At 41.2% G+C, this 21,108-nt stretch overlaps 1 protein-coding gene across 3 annotated transcripts in view; it reads left to right on the top strand.

Annotated features, from left to right (window-relative positions):
* Window positions 1–21,108, top strand: part of LOC148869677 (formin-like protein 18) — a 123,254-nt gene that overhangs the window by 7,293 nt on the left and 94,853 nt on the right. For all 3 annotated transcript variants that reach the window (XR_016106467.1, XR_016106466.1, XM_088967250.1), the window contains exons 3-11: window positions 4,956–5,177; window positions 5,266–6,857; window positions 6,992–7,124; window positions 8,168–8,239; window positions 8,527–8,625; window positions 8,808–8,849; window positions 9,236–9,316; window positions 9,409–9,459; window positions 9,562–9,643. Coding sequence is in view for 1 of the 3 variants with exons in the window: in XM_088967250.1 (XP_088823376.1) it covers window positions 4,956–5,177; window positions 5,266–6,857; window positions 6,992–7,124; window positions 8,168–8,239; window positions 8,527–8,625; window positions 8,808–8,849; window positions 9,236–9,316; window positions 9,409–9,459; window positions 9,562–9,643 (2,374 nt within the window). In the remaining 2 variants the exon portion in view is untranslated. The remainder of the gene's footprint in view (window positions 1–4,955; window positions 5,178–5,265; window positions 6,858–6,991; window positions 7,125–8,167; window positions 8,240–8,526; window positions 8,626–8,807; window positions 8,850–9,235; window positions 9,317–9,408; window positions 9,460–9,561; window positions 9,644–21,108) is intronic.

Genomic DNA, 21,108 nt, shown 5'->3' with positions numbered 1-21,108 from the left:
CTGGTCTAGCACCCATCTTCCCTGTTTCAGAGAGCAAATCAAAAACATACTTCCTCTGAGAGATAAGGATCCCATCCTTGGATCTAGCAACTTCTATGCCAAGAAAGTATCTCAATTCCCCTAGATCTTTGATCTCAAACTCTGTATGAAGAAAATATTTGAGATCATTGATTCCTGAGACATCATTACCAGTCACAACAATATCATCAACATACACAATCAGGTAAACAACCAAGGATCCTCTCCTCTTCTCAAAGAGGGTATGATCAGACTGTGTCTGTACATAGCCAAAGCTAACAAGGGCAGCCCTAAACCTTTCAAACCATGCTCTAGGGGACTGTTTGAGTCCATAAAGAGATTTCTTTAGCCTCCAGACCTTTCCTTTCATATCTGTTTCATACATCCCTGGAGGAAGAGACATATAGACCTCATCATGTAATTCTCCATTTAGAAATGCATTCTTTATATCCAGTTGATAAAGTGGGTAGTCTGAGTGTGCAACCAAAGATAGTAGAACTCTTACAGAAGTCATCTTGGCAACAGGGGCAAATGCTTCCAGATAATCAATCCCATATGTCTGTGTATAGCATTTTGCAACCAGCCTAGCCTTGTACCTTTCAATGGTTCCATCAACATAATATTGATAGTAAAGACCCACTTACAACCTACTGGATCCTTCGCTTCAGGCAAATCAACCACTTCCCAAGTGTCATTCTTGTGCAGGGCATCAATTTCTGTTCTCATAGCAACCCTCCATTCTGGAATATTAAGAGCTTCTGACACAGACCTGTGAATTGGGTTAGAAGCAACAGAAGAAAGGTAGGAAAAATATGAAGGAGAGAACAAACTATAAGAAAGGTGTTTGGAAATGCAATGTGCAATACACTTCATTTTTCCTTTCCTAATAGCAATGGGGATACCAAGGTTTGGGAAGGATGGCTCCAAAGGGGCTGTAACAGTACCTGTTGTCTCATCTGTAACTAGAAATGCATGAGGCTCATGTGTTGTAGGGGAAACAACTTGCTCATTTCTGGTTCTTTGCCGTTGATACAACTTGGGATTAAAAAGAGGGCGAGGAGGTAAAGGAGGAGGAATAGGAACACTAGAATGAGAGTGAAGTGACTGATCCTCCCTTGATTCATTTGAAGGAGGAAGAGACTCATCAAAAGACTTAACTGGGACAGGAAGAGGAAGAGCAAACACATGTGACAAATCCTCCCCCTTTGGACAATGTCTCTCTAGAGAAGAACCATAAAAGGAAGAAAACTCATCAAATGTGACATCCATTGAGACATACCGAGTGTCAGTCTTTGGATCAAAACAACAGTAACCCTTTGCGTGGAGGAATAACCAAGGAAGATACACTTGTGGGATTTTGGTTCAAATTTATGTCTTTGGACACTTTGGATATGTACATAACAGGTGCAGTCAAAGACACGAAGAGGAATAGGAAAAAGATCCTTGTCCGGATGAAGAAAACTAAAGGGAGACTTAAACCCTAAAACCCTGGATGGCATACGGTTTATAAGGTCGGTTGCAGTGAGAATAGCATCACCCCAAAACTTTGTAGGGACATGTGAGGCAAATAGAATACTTCTTGCAACTTCAACAATATGTCTATTTTTTTCTTCAGCAACTCCATTCTGTTCCGGGGTCCTAACACATGAGCTTTGATGAATAACCCCTAAACCAGTGAGATAGCAGGTCAAGTTTTTCTCAAAATATTCTTTTGCATTGTCGGATCTGAAAATTTTAATCCTGGTATCAAATTGGGTTAGGACAACTTCATGGAATTGCCTCACAAGTCTGGGAACTTCATAAAAAATATCCATGTGAACCGAGAAAAGTCATCAATGAACAAGATAAAATATTTGTAGCCACCCATAGAAGGTAAGTGGTAAGGCCCCTACACATCAAAGTGCACAATATTAAAAAGAGAAGAAGATCTTTTATTACTCAAAGGATAACTGTTTCTACAATGTTTTGACAGTTCATAGGACTCACAGTGAAGACTGGACAAACTAATTCCCTTAAACAAATCTGAGAATAAATGACTTAATGTAGAAAAAGAAAGATGACCCAAACGAAAATGACATAACATGACTCTACTGATGGACTCTGTAGATGTAGACCCAAAAGCAGCTTTTCCAGGTTGTTCATGGCACTGTCCAGGAGTATCTAGTAGGTATATTCCATTCGCCTCACGGCCACTCCCAATCACCTTCTAAGACTCCAGATCCTGAAAAACACAGTAGGAAGGGAAGAAGGTTACACAACCGTTTAATGACTTAGGCTACTTACAGATAACAAGTTTGTATTTACTCTAGGTACATCAAGAGCAGAAAGAAGAACCAAGGAGTCTGTAGCCTTGATGGTTCCCTTGCCGGAGATAGGGGCAAGAGAGCCATCGGCTAGGGTGATTTTGTCACGTCCAGGAAGTAAATCATATGAAACAAACAAAGTAGAAAGGCTGGTCATACGATCAGAAGCACCTGAATCAATAATCCAATGGATCTTACGATTACTTGAAATGGTTGCATGATTGGCAGAAGCCCGTATACCTGAATGAGCAAATGCAGAAGATGTTGAATTTTCTGAAGGCTTGGAAGAAGAGGTCACACCCTCTAGGTGACTGATCATCCTCCCAAACTTCTCATATTTTGCCTTCATAGCTGCTAACTGTACACTAGCCGTTATCTCTTCAGTTTGGTATCTGTCACTATCTAGACCAGCAACAACATTAGCACTCTCTGCCCTTTTATTATCAAGCTTCTTCTGAAACCGAAGTGGTAGGAGCTCAGGATGCAATTTCCAACACTTGTCTTAGTGTGTTTTGGCTTTTTATAGTATTCACAGACAATCTCTTTCCTCCCTGAGCTACTCGGAGTCCCTGCAACCCCCTTGGGTTTCACTCCCATATTAGCAAAGTGATCATTTAGACTAGCCCCTTGAACCTGGACAAGTCTTTTGCTTTTTTCACTACTTATCAAGGCATATGCCTGAGACAGTGAGACACTATCCTTGGATAAAATATTTTGTTTTGTTATATCATACTCTGGATTTAGTCCTGTCAAGAACTCAAACACCCTGTTTCTCTCAACCAGTTTTCTGTAGGTCTCAACATCATTAGTGGTGTCCCAGGTTACAGCTTCTATCAAATCTATTTCTTGCCATAAAGACTTCAATGTTGAGAAGTATACAGCTAATGGTTTCTCCCCCTGTTTCAAATTCTTCACATCACTTCTCAACTTGTAAGCTCTGGCCACATTTAATTTTTGGGAATAGGTTTCAGCAACACTATCCCAAATTTCCTTTGCTGAATTCATCCACAAATAGTGCTGACTAATCTGTGGTTGCATTGAGTTCACAAGCCACCCAATAACAGTGTAATTTTCTTGCATCCACTTTTCATATGATGGATCATCTTCCAGAGGAGCTTTTTTGCTCCTGGAGATAAAATCCCACTTGCCTCTACTACAAATATGAATCTTTACTGATTGTGACCAAGCCAGATAATTAGTTCCATCCAGCTTGACTGTGGTCACAACCAGTAGAGAGTCTACAGAGGCTCCCGGAACCTGTCCGGATTCAGCAATATGCTTGTTTTCAAAGTCTGAGGAGTTCATCTTCTTAAACACTTCAAAAAATGATTTCAAACAACTTCGAAAAACACCAAATGAAGACAGAACAAAACTGTGTTGTGAGCCAACCTCTATGCAGCCGTACCAGTAATCTGCGTCACACCCGGAAGTTGGGAGAAATGGAGAAAATTCAGCCGCTCCTTGTAGACTTCACAGAACACCAATCCACTTGATTCAATCTTCAAGAAGGAGAATGAGAAAGCCTTCAGTCACTAAGCGCCCAGGTCAAACTCCCCATGGGGCCCACAATAAGATTTCTTCAGAAAATTAGGGCTTCAGGCAACACACTTGAATCTGTCAAAGGGGCGACAAAGCCAGTCCTCTTCTCTCCAGAAACCACTAACAACTGGGCTGAAAAAGATGTCTTTAACTATTCATACGATTCAGTTCTCCATACACACTGTGTATGGGAAAAAAAGGTGAAAAAAAGGGAAAAACGAGCCTGCTCTGATACCAAGAAGAAAAACAGCCTTTTGAGAAGAAAGGACTGTTTAGAAAGATGCAAAAATCAAAAGAAAGTAGCAGAAATCAGAGTTCAAGTGGAGAGAAGATGAAGAAGAAGGTGGCGACAACTTGGGTTCAGAGAGAGATTTTCGAACATAATCACTTCTCTTACACCCTTAATTCTATTTTATTAAGTTAAACTTTGGTAATTTACAGAGGAACCCTTAGTTGGGCAGAAAATTAAAAAGACATAACGTAAGAAAGAATAAGCCCAGATTAAGGCCCATTACAGCAAAGAATAAACAGCCTATGGGCCATTCGGCCCATCTTCTCTACACTGTTAGAACTAGCTACATGCCCATAGGTCCCTTGCCCCTTAGTTGGCTTCTTTTCTTTATTAAGAGCTGCTGGTTTCAAGTGGGGATACAAAATCCAGCAAGTGTCCTGATTGTAATTCAGGTAGAATGACAAGGATGCCCTTAGTGGGACAGCTAACTCGAAAAAGATAAGAAAAAGGGAACAACACTGGCCCATAACTATGGCCCACTAACTTAACACACAATTAACAACACAAATAAAATAAAAAGATTAAGGTCCATTTGGCCCATCATTTCTACAGGCCCACTATTTATATCAACTTAATAAAAGAGACTTTACATAAACACCACTGTTTATGATAAAAGATGGGCAGGAGTGTCCTCATTATAAAACTAAAATGTCTAAACTACCCTGCCACCCATATACATTAGATTTCATTCTCTTCAACATAGGGCATGAAATATGTTTACAAAGAATAACTTATTTTTTATTTATAAATATGCCCATACTTAACTATGTCATCATATAAGATCCCTGAAAACTTTGTTGCAGGCAGACTGTGAATTAGTCAAAATCGACATTCATTGCCATATTCAAGGTGATGTTGTGCTTGAGTGCATCAACTTGGATGATGATCTGGAACGTGAAGAGATGATGTTTCGAGTTATGTTCAACACAGCCTTCATTAGATCTAATATCTTGATGCTTAGTCGTGATGAAATTGACATTTTGTGGAATGGCAAGGATCAGTTTCCCAAGGACTACAGAGCAGAGGTATGCATCTCTCCTGCTTCATTTGAATGGCCTAGTTCATGATAGTGTTTCTCTGATGAGTGTTACATTCTGTTTTGTATGGGTGAAGATTCTCTTCTCTGAAATGGATGCTGCCTCATCTCTTATCACAGTGGATTATCCTCATCTTGAGGAGAAGGAAGGTGTTCCTATGGAAGCATTTGCTAAAATTCAGGAGATCTTTAACAATGTGGATTGGCTAAATCCAAGTGCAGATGCTGCTATAAATTTTCTTCAACAAATAGAAATAGATACAGCAAATATTCTCCAAGATAAGTTGGAGGCTGGTTCTTTTCAGAATGATGAAGGTAGAGATCTAGTACAGGAGTCAAGTCCTGAAAAGCTTCCAGAGAAACTGAAGCCTGTGGCATCAGAAAATAACATTAAGAGCTCCATGTCCGTGGAACTGGAAAAACAGATTCTGCCCTATAAACTATCTGTAGATCTAGATTCACCTAAAAGTAAGTTTCAACCAAATGAACTGCATGTTGCATTTCAACTACGTTCTCCATCAAAGATCATAACACAACGAATATCTCCTCTATCAAGTCCAATGTCGTATAATTCTCCACAAGGTTCACCTGTGGCAATATCAAGATATCATAGTGCACCCTCAGTTCTTGGTATTACAGCTCTCTTGCATGATCATTCTTCAGATGGGAGTCCAGACAGCCTTAATCTTCTGGTTGCATCTCCTCCTTGCTATTCACCTTCACCTAAACTTTGGGGGTCTAGTATTGTTTCATCAATACCACCACCACCACCACCACCCTCACTGCTGAATCCTTTGATGCCTTCTACCACAATAATTTCTTCGATCCCTCCATCACCATTACATCAACATCTGTCAACTTCAAAATCATCAACTCCTTCTCTAATGCAGGATCCTGGAACCTCTTCTTCAGATGGAGGCCAGTTATCACTGGCTTCTCCCTCTCCACCTCCTCCTCCCCCTCCCCCTCCTTCCTGTAAGGAGGCATCAGCATCTGTGATTGTCACTGTAGATTCAATTCCTCCTCGTCCTCCACCTGTGCCCCCATGTTTAGGTTCCACTGTTAAGAATTCATCATCAGTCCCACCACCACCACCACCACCTCCTTTTCCATCCCAAACTGTTTCATTCGCCCTCTCTCCTCCCCCACCTCCACCCATGGAGAAGGATTTGCGACCCAAAACCATTTCATCAGCCCCCTCTCCCCCTCCTCCCCCACCTCCTCTCATGAAGAAGACAGATCTTTCATCTGGTCCTCCTCCACCTCCACCTCCTCCTATGTGTTCAGGAATTTCCCCAGGTCCTACTAATATATCTATTGCACCACCACCACCTCCTCCCCCTGGTTTTTCATTAAAGAGTTCTGGGCCTCCATTAAACAACTCTCCGCATGTTCCACCTGTGCCTCCTCCTCCAGCTCCTTTTCCAAATGGGGTTTCAAGGGCTGGTGATGGTTTCCCACAATCTCTTTCTTCAGGCAATAGTGGAGCTAGTGGTGTTGCTGGTCCTCCAACTCCTGCACCACCTTTAATTTCTTTTGGTATAAAGGGACGAGGGTTATCACGTAATACAAGTCCAAGGAATCAACAAAAGAAGTCTTCCTTAAAGCCATTGCATTGGTTCAAGTTAACACGGGCAATGCAGGGAAGCCTGTGGGATGAGATATCTAAGTATGTTTTCTCTTGCTTTGTATTTGCATTCTCTTTCATGTTACGAAATGTGACTTTTCCCATTTATAGGATTTCAGAATCATTTATATATACATATATATGTTTCTATGTGTGTGCATTTCTTTCGATGCTAGGTCTCCAGGGGTTGTTGAGATGCCAGAACTAGAGAATCTTTTCTCAGCAGCTGTTTCAAATTCTGAACGGGGCTCAGGTCAAAACTCAAGTCAGCGTGCCTCAGCTGGACCTAAATCCAATAAAGTCCACTTGGTAATTTGGTCATTGGTTCTAATATGATACTACATTTTTTTGATCAATATATGTGATACAACATTTACCTATAGTTAATTGAAATCTATTTTGTTACTCAAGGGTGTGGCTCGTTTAGATATTGTTTATGCTCTTTGTTAAGAATTAAGAAAGATTTTCCCCATTTAATGGGAAGAGGTATTTGCAAATCATAACAACAACAACAACAACAACAACAACAACAAAATAATTACTAACTACTACTACTACTACTACTACTACTACTACTCTGCTATTATTATTATGATAATAATCATTATAGTTATTATCATCATTGTTATCATAATCATTTTTACCATTATAGTTATTATCATTATCATTATGATAATTATAGTGATAACAATTGTTTGCCGAACTGAACCTGTTGAGAGAGCTGAGAAGAAGAAGAAGCGGAAGAAGAAGAGAGGAGAGTCTGATGTGTTCGAATGGGCACTGTTCATCAGCCGGCCCTGTTCACTAATATAAGAGCAATACATAATTTACATGAAAGGACCAGGATGCCCCTGATTAGTGATGGGACACCCAATCTAATAAAACACAAGATACAATTGGGCCCAGTTACTAAGGCCCATTAACTAGAGACTCTAATACCCAGCCTAGACAAGAGAATAACAACATATCAGCCGAACCAACAACAATGATGACTGTAATAATAACAGCAACTTTAATACTAGGCCCAATAAACCACGACTAGTCTGTCAACAAACATATATGCTCAGCTTGAGGGGGAGTGTTAGAATACTTTGTATGCACAATTAAGGCTAGTGATATAATTTCAAAAGATTAAATATGATACTTTCATTTTAGTTGACTAGAACAATCAGGTGTGCTCTTTCATTCTTTCTGTTCTCCTTTCCTCTTGTTTCTCTCCATTTTCTATTTCTACCTTCTTCAAGCCCAAAATCTTTAATTTCCTCAAAATAAGTTTTAGTGATTAGATTGTCATGAGCAGAACTTCAGTTCTGCCTTTGATATCTCATAACATCTATCTATTATTCTTGCAGATTGAGCTAAGGCGGGCATATAATTGTGAAATCATGCTTTCAAAGGTCAAAATTCCATTGCCAGATATGATGGTATGCTAATAGATACCATTTCAAGTAGCTAAGGTTTCCATAGAGGCTAGTTTGATTATAATTGTAGAAGGGCCATAAAAATGGTCTTTCTATAACTTAAAATGCTTAATTATTTGAGCTCCAGACCATGTGTTTTGTCTCTTTCTTCCATTATCATTCTTTCACCTAGTCCTTGGGATGTCCATCTATGCATTCTTTCATATAGAAACTGTAATCATGTCAGGAGCATTGCAGTAATAAACAGCTTTTGATTGATTCTTCCTATTGATTTTGCCTTTTCATTACAGCATGCTGTACTTACACTGGATGAGTCAGCATTAGATGCTGATCAGGTTGATAACCTAATTAAGTTTTGTCCAACAAAAGAGGAGATGGAACAACTGAAGGTAGATAATTATTATTTTTTCTTTGCAAGTCATAAATCCTGGATATTTTTCTGTACTGTGTACTCAACTTCAAATATTTCATATTTCCCTTGGATCTTGAGATAAAAGTAGGGAGGTGCTTTTGGAAATTATACTCTGATATTCTTTTGAAGCATTTTAAGTGCATTCACTTTCATACACAGGGCTACAATGGAGACCCAGAAAACTTGGGGAAATGTGAACAGGCAAGTCAGCTCCTACTCTTTACTTGATTTCCTCCCCTCCCCCACCTGAATCTTTGTCTTGCTAGGAAAGAAAGTATAACGTATACTTATAAGTGTTCATTAATGTTATGTTTAATTTGAAAGAAAAGGCCAGGAAAGGTAGGGAAACCTGGTACAGATTTCTCCACTTTTCCCTTTCTTTCCCTACCTTCTCTTTCAAACCAAACACAGCCTAAGGCATTAAGGTTGTCATCTATTAGGTTTGTAAAAGTAGCATGAGTTGATGGTTTCAGTTCAAAACTACTTTTATTAACCCATGAAATTACATGATTGCTTTTTTGCTTGTTAATTAAAACCTGGTCTGAAAATGTATCCAATTCTCATTCTCTGGTGCAATTTTGTAACAGTTCTTCTTAGAGTTGATGAAAGTTCCACGAGTTGAATCTAAGCTTAGAGTTTTCTCATTTAAGATACAGTTTCGTTCCCAGGTCAGAGTATGGTGCAATATATCTTGTTTTTTTTTTTTTTCTAGTATTACCTTGTTTCCTGCTATCACTTTATATGGCCATTTCCTTTTCAGGTTTCTGACCTTAGGAACGCTCTGAATGTTGTAAATTCTGCATCAGAAGAGGCAAGTTTTTCCTCTTACTTTTCTAGTATTTCTTTTGCACTCAATTAGGTATTTCTTTGAAGATTAGAATCTCATAAACACTGAGACCAATGTGTGTATCAGATCAGGAATTCTGATAGATTGAAGAGTATCATGAAAACAATTCTTCAACTGGGAAATGCATTGAACCAGGGAACTGCAAGGGGTAAGTTGAAATTCGATTGGTCCAGTATATTAGCAATGAGTACTGTCAATGTGTCATATATTGTTGAAACATGAAAGATCCAAGTGTGTGCAGCCTTAACAATAAAAGAAAAATGACAATCCACTTCTATGTGTTTTGTCCTTTCATGAAAAACAGATTAGAAGAGATGTGAATTGCAGCTTGGTTATCACAAAACAGCTTTATAAGTTTAGTAACCTCTATTCCAAGTTACTGCAACAATTGCTTCAATCATACCAGCTCACAAGTAGTGTGAGCCATTACATTGTATTCTATTTCAACACTACTCCTGGGTCTTGGCTATTACACTCCATTTCTTACTCTTCCAGGTAATTAAGTTTCCATAAAAAAAGTGCAATATCCTATAGTGGACTTCCTATCTGTTATTGCATCTGAGTAACCTTCTAACACCAACTCTCCCCCATTTCTATAAAGTAACCCATTTCCAGGAGCACCTTTTAAACAACGTAGAATTCTAACAACACCTTGCTAGTGCCTAATTCTTTGGTTTTGCATAAATTGGACAAGTTCTCCCACATTGAATGAAATGTCTAGTTTGGTGATAGTAGATAGTCTTTCCACCAACCTTTTTCACCTTCATGGATTTTCCAAAAGCTCCCCCTCACTACCAGTGATCTTAGTGTTCGAGTCAATAGGGGTTTCAATTGGCTTAGCCCCTAGTAACCTTGTTCCCTCCTGTAAATCAAGTACATAATTCTGTTGTGAGATTGAGAAGCCAATGATGCTCTACTATGACAACTGAGCAGCTATCAATATTGCACATAATCTTGTTCAACATGATTGTGTCGGACAAAGGTAATGATCAGGGATGCGCTCTCACTGTTGGAAACCAAGACTGTCGGCAGCCGATTTCAACCGTTGAAATTTGTTTTGCAAAGTATATTTTATATGAGATATAAAAGTATATACATTATGGTTTCTAAAATGTTTGCAAAAGGTTTTAATTCCCGGGATCCATATAAGTGGAGAGTGCAACACTGTTCCTTGCAGCCGAGGGAGAGGTCCTCTCTTGTCGGGCAGTGTATGATCGTTAAGGGCTGAGAGGTTAAGTGTAAGACCATTGAGGATAATACCTGATGGGCTAATCTTGCATCTGCCCACAGTCCCTGGGTGTTACAAGGTGGCTTGGCCTAGGGACCACTTAGGGTAAGTGTTGGGCCCATAGAGCCCATTTGATGGGTTTCAAGGGGTGCGTTATCTTAACAGTGTATTCGACCAGGCCTTGTAACAAAGGCTGGGCCGAACCCATGTGGCTGATGTGTAGATCAATGCTTGGGTCCCACGCCATACAGGGAAGCCCAACTGGGCAGCAGTTAGGAAGGTTAAGTGAGCACATAAGCTTGATGGGCCTAAAGCCCATTTCGAACCGGGCTATTTATTTAGTTAATTAAAGGGGCGAATTCTGAGATGGATTAGCAGATATGATAGGGTCTTAATCCTATCCACTCAGAGAGTCCAGATCTGAATGTGATTCAGATCTAGAAACCTCCTAATGGGATTAGGATAAAGCTAATCTAATCTGTAGATAAGATAAGGGTTTATCCTTATCACTAGAAGAGAAGGCTGATCCAAATATGATTTGGATAAGCACCTCCTAATGGGATTAGGAGCTGATCTTTTAAGTTAACAAAAAGAAGGAGGGGGCGGAAGCCTTGAGAGAGACCAAGAAACACATCGGATCCTCTTTAGTGCTGAAATCAAGAAGAGAGAATTCTGCACCCTGCGAATACTCTCTTGCCGCCCTGTTTGCCAGTTCGATCTCCAGCTGTGGGAGAAGTCAAGATTGGATATTGACATCAGTTATTTGAGAAAGGATTGAAAAGGAAGCTGTGCTCACATTCCATCCTACTGTTTCTTGCGAAGGACAGAGTTCTTGGAGAAGAACACTGTTGATTCTGCTCCATCCTACACTGCGCCATCTTCAGTGGGAGCAGTCTTTGGATCCTTCCTTGGGCGTGAACACCTTCGTTGGGAGATATTACTTCTCCGTATCAGGTATTATTCTCTCCCATTCCTTTTGGTTCAGATCTGGTTCAGTTTAAGGTTCAAGATTGATCCTTGAAAATATGATTTTCTAAATAGTGAATGTGATTCCTAGTTGAAGGGAGAGAAAAATTTTTGAAATTCGCCCCTTATTCCGCAATCTTTGGGCGTCCATGGGATGGATCTCTCATCCCTTCAGATTGAACTAAGCACATTGAGGCTGATATACATTTTATACGGGAAAGAGTTTCCTTAGGAGAAGTTTGTTTGCCATTCATCACCTTAGACCAACAATTGGTTGATATTTTGACCAAGGGAGTTCTGAGAGGGAAGCTGACACACTATATAAGCAAGCTAGGCATGCTTGACATCTATGCTCAGCTTGAGGGGGGTGTAAAGAGACTGGGCTGAATGGGCCCTAGTATCTTTTCTTGTAGTATGTTTTTATTTATCTATTAACTAATGGATAATAGGCCTATCTTAATGGGCCTGATATTTCTTTTTTGCTAGTTCTCTTTATGTTATTGCCTAGCTGGCCGCCCACTTAAGGGTATACTTGTAATTATGCTAAGATTGAAGTTTAGTAAAAAGGATTAGAGAAGGAAGGGAAGAGATATTTGAACTCTTCTTCTTCCTCTTCTTTTCTCCATCTTCTTTCTTTCATGTTGTTCTCTTCTTTTCTTCCTCTTTTCTCTCTAAATTTTCCAAGTTTACATCAGTTTTAGAGGACTGATTTACATTTGAGGTGAAGACTTAGTTACAACTGGAACAAGAGGAATGGGGTCCTCAAAGGGAACTGGAAGTGGAGGTGGAGAAGAAGAAGAAGAGACATCGCTTAACCCAGAAAAACAAAACAAACTCAATGAAAGTAACATCAGGATACACAAAGGAACGTCGGGAACTGGGTTTATAACATTTATACCCTTTATGAGTTTGGGAATAGCCAAGGAAGATACACTTAGTGGATCATGCATCTAATTTGCCATTTCAGGCCCAAGATTATGGACAAAGCACACATACCCAAAAACCCTGGGAGTAAGAGGAAATGGAGACAAGGTAGGAAACAAAATGGTGAAAGGAGAATGACCTTCAAGGATGGGTGTTGGCATCTAGTTAATAAGGAAGCAAGATGTAAGCACAACATCACCCCAAAAACATTTGGGTGCATTCATATGGTGCAAAAAGGACCAAGCAGTTTCCAAAAGATGGCAGTTCTTTCTCTTAGCCACCCCATTTTGCTATGGGGTGTAGGTACATGAGGCCTGATGGATAATGCCATGTTCCAAATGCTCCTGAAATGGTGTATAAAAGTATTCTCGGCCCTTGTCAGAATGAAGAATCTTAATGTGTACATCAAATTGATTGTGGATTTCGGCATATAATTTTTGGAAAATGAAAAACAATTCATTCCTTTCTTTCATAGGATAAAGCCATGTCATCCTTGAATAATCATTAACAAAAATTACAAAGTATTTGTAACCATTGTATGAAACTATTTTATTTGGACCCCAAATGTCTTAATGAACTAAAGAAAAAAGACTCGACATACGATTATCAACCCTAGGACTAAAGGGAACACGATGATATTTCCTTAACTGACATGACTCACAATCCAAAACAGAAAGAAGACTCACAAGGACAGGACAAGCAACTTAAGTGCTTTAAGCGACAGGTGACCAAGTCTACAATGCCACTGAATAGGAAAAAGAGATGTCTGAAGAGCTGTTGATGAACCACTACCACCATGAAGAATATACAGTCCATGAGCTTCATGCCCTCCACCAATCTTCATCACCATCTTGGGATCCTAAAAATTTATGAAGAAGGGTAAAAAGTGATAGAGCAATTAAGAGACTTGGTCAACTTACTAGCAAACATAAGATTAAAAGGGAATTTAGGAACATACAAAACTGAGGACAGGGATAAAGAATCTATGTCAACACTACCAACATCACATATGGAAGATGTGGGACCATTAGAAAGGGTAACAAGGTGTGATGTGGATCATTGAGAAAGGGAGGAAAATACACTTGGAGTTCCAGTCATATGATTGGAAGCTCTGGAATCGATAATCCAATGAGAGGGTTTGGATGCCAGACAAGCCATACCTGAATGTGCAAGGGTAACTGTATTCTATTGAGACATTGAGCTATCATCACTGGCCACTGCATGATTTGCCCAAGTTGAAGATGGGCCATGTAAATCATAACAAAAATTGATAATGTGTCCTTCCATACCACAATGTGTACACCTCCTCGGACCATTACTATGTCCTTTGCAACAAACTCCCCTTGAATCTTGGCCTCCAATATGTCTACCACCATAACTATACATGGGTCCACCACCACCACTACGACCGGGCTGAACTCCCTGAGCTCCACCTATGACTCCACGACCTCCCCTTGTCACTACAAAGGCAGACCTATAAGAAAAAATTAGATTTCTTTGTAGGTCCAATAGAAATCCTCTGAAGACGGGCAAACACCTCTTTAAGAGAGGGAAGAGCATACTCACCTAGTATCTGTGCTCTCATTGGTTCATATTTCAGGTTTCAACCCTACTAAAAATCTGGTTACATCGAGATGCTTTCTCTGTTGTTGCTGAATTTTAACACCAAAAGTAAGGGGATGGTACACATTCCACTCATTGTGAAGATTCCTCATGTTAGCATAGTATTCCTCAAGACTTTGATTACCTTGCTGCAAATTAAAGTACTCCTGATATGTAAAGATAGTGAGAAGATCTAGCCGTGGGGCTATTTTTGTACTTTTACTCTTTGTTGTACAACTATTCTTTGTACTCTAAGGGCAGATTTGTCCTTTTATCCTTTTATCCTTTTAATATAAATATAACTTTTATAGTGTTGATTGACACATTGGATCACACCCACCAAATCTGTTCTCTTTCTCTCTCATTCTAAACTTTCGACTTGATTCTGACATGGTATCAGAGCAGGTCACGACCTGATCTACACATAACATCTTGTTGATCATCTTTGTTACTATTGGTTCAAGAACTCTGTAATAGTATTTGAGGTGTTCTTGAATGTCCTTTAATCCTCTTCCTAGATCGGCTACAGATCTAAACTTTATAGATCATTTTCCTGGACTGCTGCGCCATTGGATTCACCTTACTTTTTAGATCTCCTCGTAGAGACATCGGATCAGCCTGAAATCTTAGATCTGGTGTCACCCAAACCAGATCTATTGAATCCCTTTGGTTAGGTTTGAAAGAATGGTAGGATCCATCTAATGGACGCCATAAAGGTTGCGGAATGGGTGGGCGAATTTCAAAAATTTCCTACCTTCTCTCAAATGGGAATCATATTCCCTAAATTTAGAATACAATATTCAAGGATTCTACTTGAACCATAATCAAACCAGATCTGTACCAAAAGATAAATGGGAGGAATATACCTGATCCGGAGAAGCAGTATCTCCCAAAGTTGGTGTTCACGCCCAAAGAATGCTCCAAGATCCGTTCCTGCTGAAGATGACACAACTGTGAATGGAACAGAACCAGCAGGGTGCGTCCTACACACTGGATCCTTCACAAGAATCCTCTGGAAGTACTAAACACTGAATCCTTTTCAGTCTTTCTTGCAAGACTGATGTCAAGAACAGATTTCTTGACTTTCTTCTCTGCAAAGATCTAATCTTGCAATGGCAGATGGCGGCGGCAGGAGGAGATTTCCAAAACCAAAAGGCTGAGCTGTTTTTCTGTTTTTCTTTTTGGAGAGTATGAATCAGATCAGATCTGAATTCGCAGGAGGTATCCTATACCTCTTCAAGGTGGTTCGAAATCTCCTCCTTTCTTCTTGATTAAGAAACCTCCTTTTTAGGAGTTATCCCAATCCAAATCAGTATTTGGATAGGGGATAATCTTAATCCTTTCTGCAGATAGAGTTAGCTTACTCCTGATCTTATCAGGAGGTTACCAGATTCAAATCTAATTTGAATTTGGTCTCTTAGAGTGGATAAGGCTAAAAGGCCCAATCCTTTTACTAACTTTAATCTCAAATTCGCCCCATGGATGGGTGATCATATCAGCCCACCTCGAAATGGGCTTTTGGCCCATTAAGTGTTCAGTGTCTAATTACTTTCCAATCTGCTGCCCAGTTGGGCTTCTTTGTATGGCGTGGGACCCAAGCATTGATCTACACACCAGCCACATGGGTTCGGCCCAGCCTTTAATACAAGGCCCAGCCGAATTCACTGAAAAACTCAATGAACCCCTTGAGTCCATCATATGGACCCTATGGGCCCAACACTTACATTAAGTGGTCCCTGGGCCAAGCCATCTTATAAAAACCCAGGGACTGTGGGCAGGTGCAAGATTAGCCCATCAGGTATTATCCTCAATGGTCTTACACTTAACCTCTCAGCCCTTAATGATCAAGCACTGCCCGACAAGAGAGGACCTCTCCCTCGGCTGCAGGGAACAGTGCCGCACTCTCCTCTCACATGGATCCCGGGAATTAAAACCATTTGCAAACAATTCGAAACCGTACATATATATATAAATATATTAATTTTGCAAAACAAAATTCCAACGATTGAAATCAACTGCCGGCAGTTTGGTTTCCATCAGAGAGAGTGCATTCCCGATCATTACCCTTTGTCCGACAAAGTGGCTGATTCTGTCACTATGATCACCCACTCAGATGAATTCTCAAACTGCCCCAACATACCCAGGTTTTGATCCCCGCTAAGGATCTCACTGAATGGCATATCAAAGGCAGCCTGATCCAACACCTAGTGAAATGTCATAATCGAGTCTAGGGGTCAGGTGTAACTTTCCAGTTTTGCCCATCTATCTCCAAGGTCCAGGGCAATACTGGAAATCTGGTCCGGTTCAAGGATTCAAGTAATCCCATACTGCATGTGCCTCGGGTCTTATCCTGATGGCTGAGACAGGCCATCCCAACACTTGGTGGCACACCAGTATCAGCCTTGGCAGGATAAATCTCCCCAGACTTATCCAACGGCTGTGAACATTTAAAACTAACATGAGTCTCTATAAATGTCCAGTTTTAGGGTTTTACACAGAATTAAACCAAACAACATGAATCAAACATGCACTTTATTTATTTCCACTAAATAACCAAAGTACATCAAATCAGATTGAAGCTAAGGGCATACAAAACTGTCTAACATCTCCCACTTGCACTTAGGTCCAATCTGGTACAAGCCGGAGTCCCATACTTTCCACGTGTTTCTCAAACACCTTCTGTGTCAGTGGCTTAGTCAATGGGTCTGCCACATTATCCGCTGATGCTACCTTCTGAATCAGGACGTCCCCTCTACCAACGATCTCCCGCAGTACATGGTACTTTCTCTCGATGTGCTTCGACTTCGAGTGAGCCCGAGGCTCTTTAGCCTGGGCGATCGCTCCATTGTTGTCACACAACAACGGGATGGGAGATGTGCTGGATGGAATCGCTCCCAATTCGTGTATGAACTTCTTCATCCACACGGCTTCCTTGGCAGCTTCACTTGCGGCAATGTACTCGGCCTCGGTTGTGGAGTCTGCAGTGGACCCCTGTTTGCTGCTTTTCTAGCAAACAGCACACGATCCTATCGTGAAAACATACCCAGATGTAGACTTTCTATCATCTGGATCCGACTGGAAATCGGCATCGGTATACCCTAGAACTTGCAGTGAACTACCATCGAATACCAGACAAAACTCTTTTGTCCTTCGAAGGTATTTGAGTATGTTCTTCACAGCAGTCCAATGCTCCTGCCCTGGGTTTGCCTGGAATCTGCTTACTACACTCACCGCCTGAGCAATGTCAGGGCGAGTGCACAGCATGGCATACATGATGCTCCCTACGGCTGAGGCATAGGGAACGTCTCTCATGCTCTCAATCTCCTCAGAAGTCTTGGGAGACATCTTCTTGGAGAGAGTGACTCCGTGCCTGAAAGGAACGTTTCCTTTCTTGGAGTTCTCCATGCTGTACCTTTTGACAATTTTGTCAATATAAGCAGCCTGGGATAGTCCAATTATCCGCTTCGATCTATCTCTATAGAGTCGAAGACCCAGTATGTATGAAGCTTCTCCAAGATCTTTCATGGAGAACTGCTGTGATAGCCATACCTTGACCGAAGTCAACATTCCTACATCATTCCCAATGAGTAGGATATCGTCCACGTACAACACCAAAAAGGTGATCTTATCCCCACTGGACTTCCTGTAAACACAGGGCTCATCCGGATTCTGCTCAAAGTCAAACGTTTTGACTGCAGAATCAAAACGGATGTTCCAACTCCTAGAAGCCTGTTTAAGTCCATATATGGATCTATTAAGTTTACATACCATGTGTTCCTGACCATCAGCAATGAAGCCTTGCGGCTGCTGCATGTAGATATCTTCACTAAGATCTCCATTCAGGAACGCGGTTTTGACATCCATTTGCCAAATCTCATAGTCATGGTACGCTGCTACAGCTAGCAGGATCCTAATGGATTTAAGCATGGCCACGTGCGAAAAGGTTTCCTCATAGTCGATGCCTTCTTTCTGAGTATACCCTTTCGCCACCAAGCGAGCTTTAAAGGTCTCAATCCTGCCATCGGGGCCCTTCTTCCTCTTGTAGATCCATTTGCAACCAATTGCTTTTACCCCGGGGGGCGGATCCACTAGAGTCCAGACTCCATTGGTCTCCATTGAGTCCATTTCAGCTCTCATGGCCTCCACCCACTTCTGGGAGTCTATGTCTAACATAGCTTCCATGTAAGTCACGGGATCCTCTTCACTAGTCAAGGTTTCCACCAGGTAACTATCCTGGTCATAACCATATCGGACTGGTGGTCTGGATACCCGGGTGGTTCTTCTAGGTTGGTAATTACCTGGAATTTGTGGGACATCTCCCACTGCTCCTGAGCTCTCCTCATCAAGAACTATTTCCTGACGATGGGTGTCCAGGATGTAATCGGATTCTAAGAACTGGGCGTTTCGACTGCAGAACATTTTCTGCTCACTCGGGTCATAGAATAGATAACCCACCGAATCCTTTGGGTAGCCTATAAACAGGCAACGACTGGTTTTAGATTCCAACTTGTCCGCACTTGTTCTTTTAACGTGTGCAGGACAACCCCAAATCTTCAAGTGTCTTACACTTGGCTTCCTTCCGGTCCAAAGTTCATATGGAGTTTTCGGAACTGATTTGGTTGGAACCCGATTCAGCACGTAGATAGCAGTCTCTAATGCGTATCCCCAAAAGGATGTGGGTAATTGTGAGCGTACGAGAAGTGACCGGACCATGTCCAACAAGGTCCTATTCCTCCTCTCTGAAACACCGTTGAGTTGAGGTGTAGCAGGAGGAGCTAATTGTGACACTATCCCATTGGCCTTTAAGTAGTCCCTGAATTCGTCAGAGAGATACTCGCCACCTCGATCTGATCGAAGGGCCTTAATTTCTCTCCCTAACTATTTCTCGACTTCCTGTCTGAACTCTTTGAACTTTTCAAATGATTCAGACTTATGTCTCATTAGGTACACGTAACCATATCGTGAAAAATCATCTGTAAAGGTGATGAAGTACACGTGTTGATTCCGTGTCCTAACACTCAGGGGACCACATACTTCAGTATGTATTAGGTCAAGTGTGCCTTCAGATCTTTCAGGCTTACCGTCAAATGGCCGCTTAGACATCTTACCTTGAAGGCAAGGTTCACAAGCGGGAAGATTTTCTACAGTTAGAAAATCCAAAGGACCATCCTTTACCAACCTTGTGATTCGGTCAATACCGATATGGCCAAGTCGGTAATGCCAGAGGCACGTGGGACTTACTGTATCACGATTCCTTTTCTTGGGATTTTCGACCGACGTAGTTTCGGTTAAGTTAGTTTCCAGAGAAGGATGTAGAACATAGAGACCGTTCTCTTGTTCCCCGCATGCGATGAATTTATTATTCCGTTTAACAGTAATCACATTACTAAAATAAACAGTATATCCATCAGCACACAGCTTTGAAACAGAAATTAAATTTCTTCTCAAGTTCTGTACATAAAGACAATCTTTAAGTACAAGTATTCCTTCTTTAAAAACTAATTCTACGGTTCCTATTGCCGCTGCTGCAACACTTGCAGTTGTTCCCAAGAATAACGTCACTTCACCTTCACTCAACCTTCTGCTAACTTTGAACCCCTGCAGTGAGTTACACGCATGAGTTGAAGCCCCGGAGTCAACACACCAGGACACAGAAGTAACTAACAAGTTAGTTTCTATGACACAAGTTTCGATGTTACCTTTCTTAGATTCCAGGTAGGCAGGACAATTCCTCTTCCAGTGGCCGGTCTGCTTGCAGAAGTGACAGACATCAGATGCCTTGTTCTTCTTCTGCTTCTTAGGATTGGTAGCCTTCTTCTGAGGCTTCTTTGCCTTTCTCTTTTTCTTGCCCGATTTGTTAGCTTCAGCAAGCATAACCACAGGCTCATCCTTCTTGAGTAGATCCTCGGCTCTCTGCAACATATTGCTGAGTTCCTGGACGCTGACATTCAGCTTATTCATATTGTAGTTCATTGTGAACGCATTCAAGGAAGAGGGCAAAGAATTGAGGATGGCATCCACTTGCGTGCCAAGATCTAGCCCGGATCCAAGAGCTTCAAGTTCATTAATGTAACCCATCATCCGAAGACAATGGTCATGAACTTTCTGCCCTTTGGTCATCTGCGCGGTCATGAACAATTTCAGGACCTTCTGTCGAGTAGAACGGTTCTGCTCTTCATACATTGTTCTTAGACTGTCCAATATGTCCTTGGCTAGTTCGATCTGATCGAACTGCCTCTGTATTGAGTTGTCTAATGAGGCAACGACAAAGCAGCGGGCTAGGGAGTTCTTATCCTCCCACTCTTGGTAGTCCCTCCTACGGGCCTCAGAAGCCCTATCACCCGGACGTTCCGGTGCAGGATTTTTCACCACCTTGTCTAACTTTTCGGAAGTTAGGACCAACATAAGATTTCTGTACCAGTCGGCATAGTTTGGGCCCTTTAGCTTGTTATCGTCTAGAAGCTTTGCAAATTGACCGTTTGCCATTTTCTGATAAAATAGCAAAATCATTAGTCCACAACCTTAGTTTGATTCATGTTACCTACATAGATATGGCTTTTAATCTATGTTCCATTCCCATTTGTTCATCTCTGAGATTTCCCTCCTTTCTCAGTGACGGAGACGACGAAATGTCTCTGGAAATGTGGGAAATCACATGGGGTGCGTGAAGCCAACTGTTTCAGCAGCATAACCTCACCACCTTTCTGTGACGGATCATATCCACTCATCAAATGAGTTTCCCTTTGGCCTCTGTCAGACAAGGTTCAGAGCCGTTTTCAAAACCTTTCTGTCCAGTGAGTGCTTACCCATCATATTCAGGTTACGCCAAGGTACCGTGAGAGAGTTCCCATTTTCTGGTGAAGCCTCTTGGTTTTGGGTGTAGTCAGAACACT

The sequence above is a fragment of the Nelumbo lutea genome, chromosome 2 (genome assembly GCF_056320005.1).
Source record: "Nelumbo lutea isolate HS-2025 chromosome 2, American lotus-T2T, whole genome shotgun sequence".
Lineage (NCBI taxonomy): Eukaryota > Viridiplantae > Streptophyta > Magnoliopsida > Proteales > Nelumbonaceae > Nelumbo > Nelumbo lutea.
This window is presented reverse-complemented; position numbering and strand designations above follow the sequence as displayed.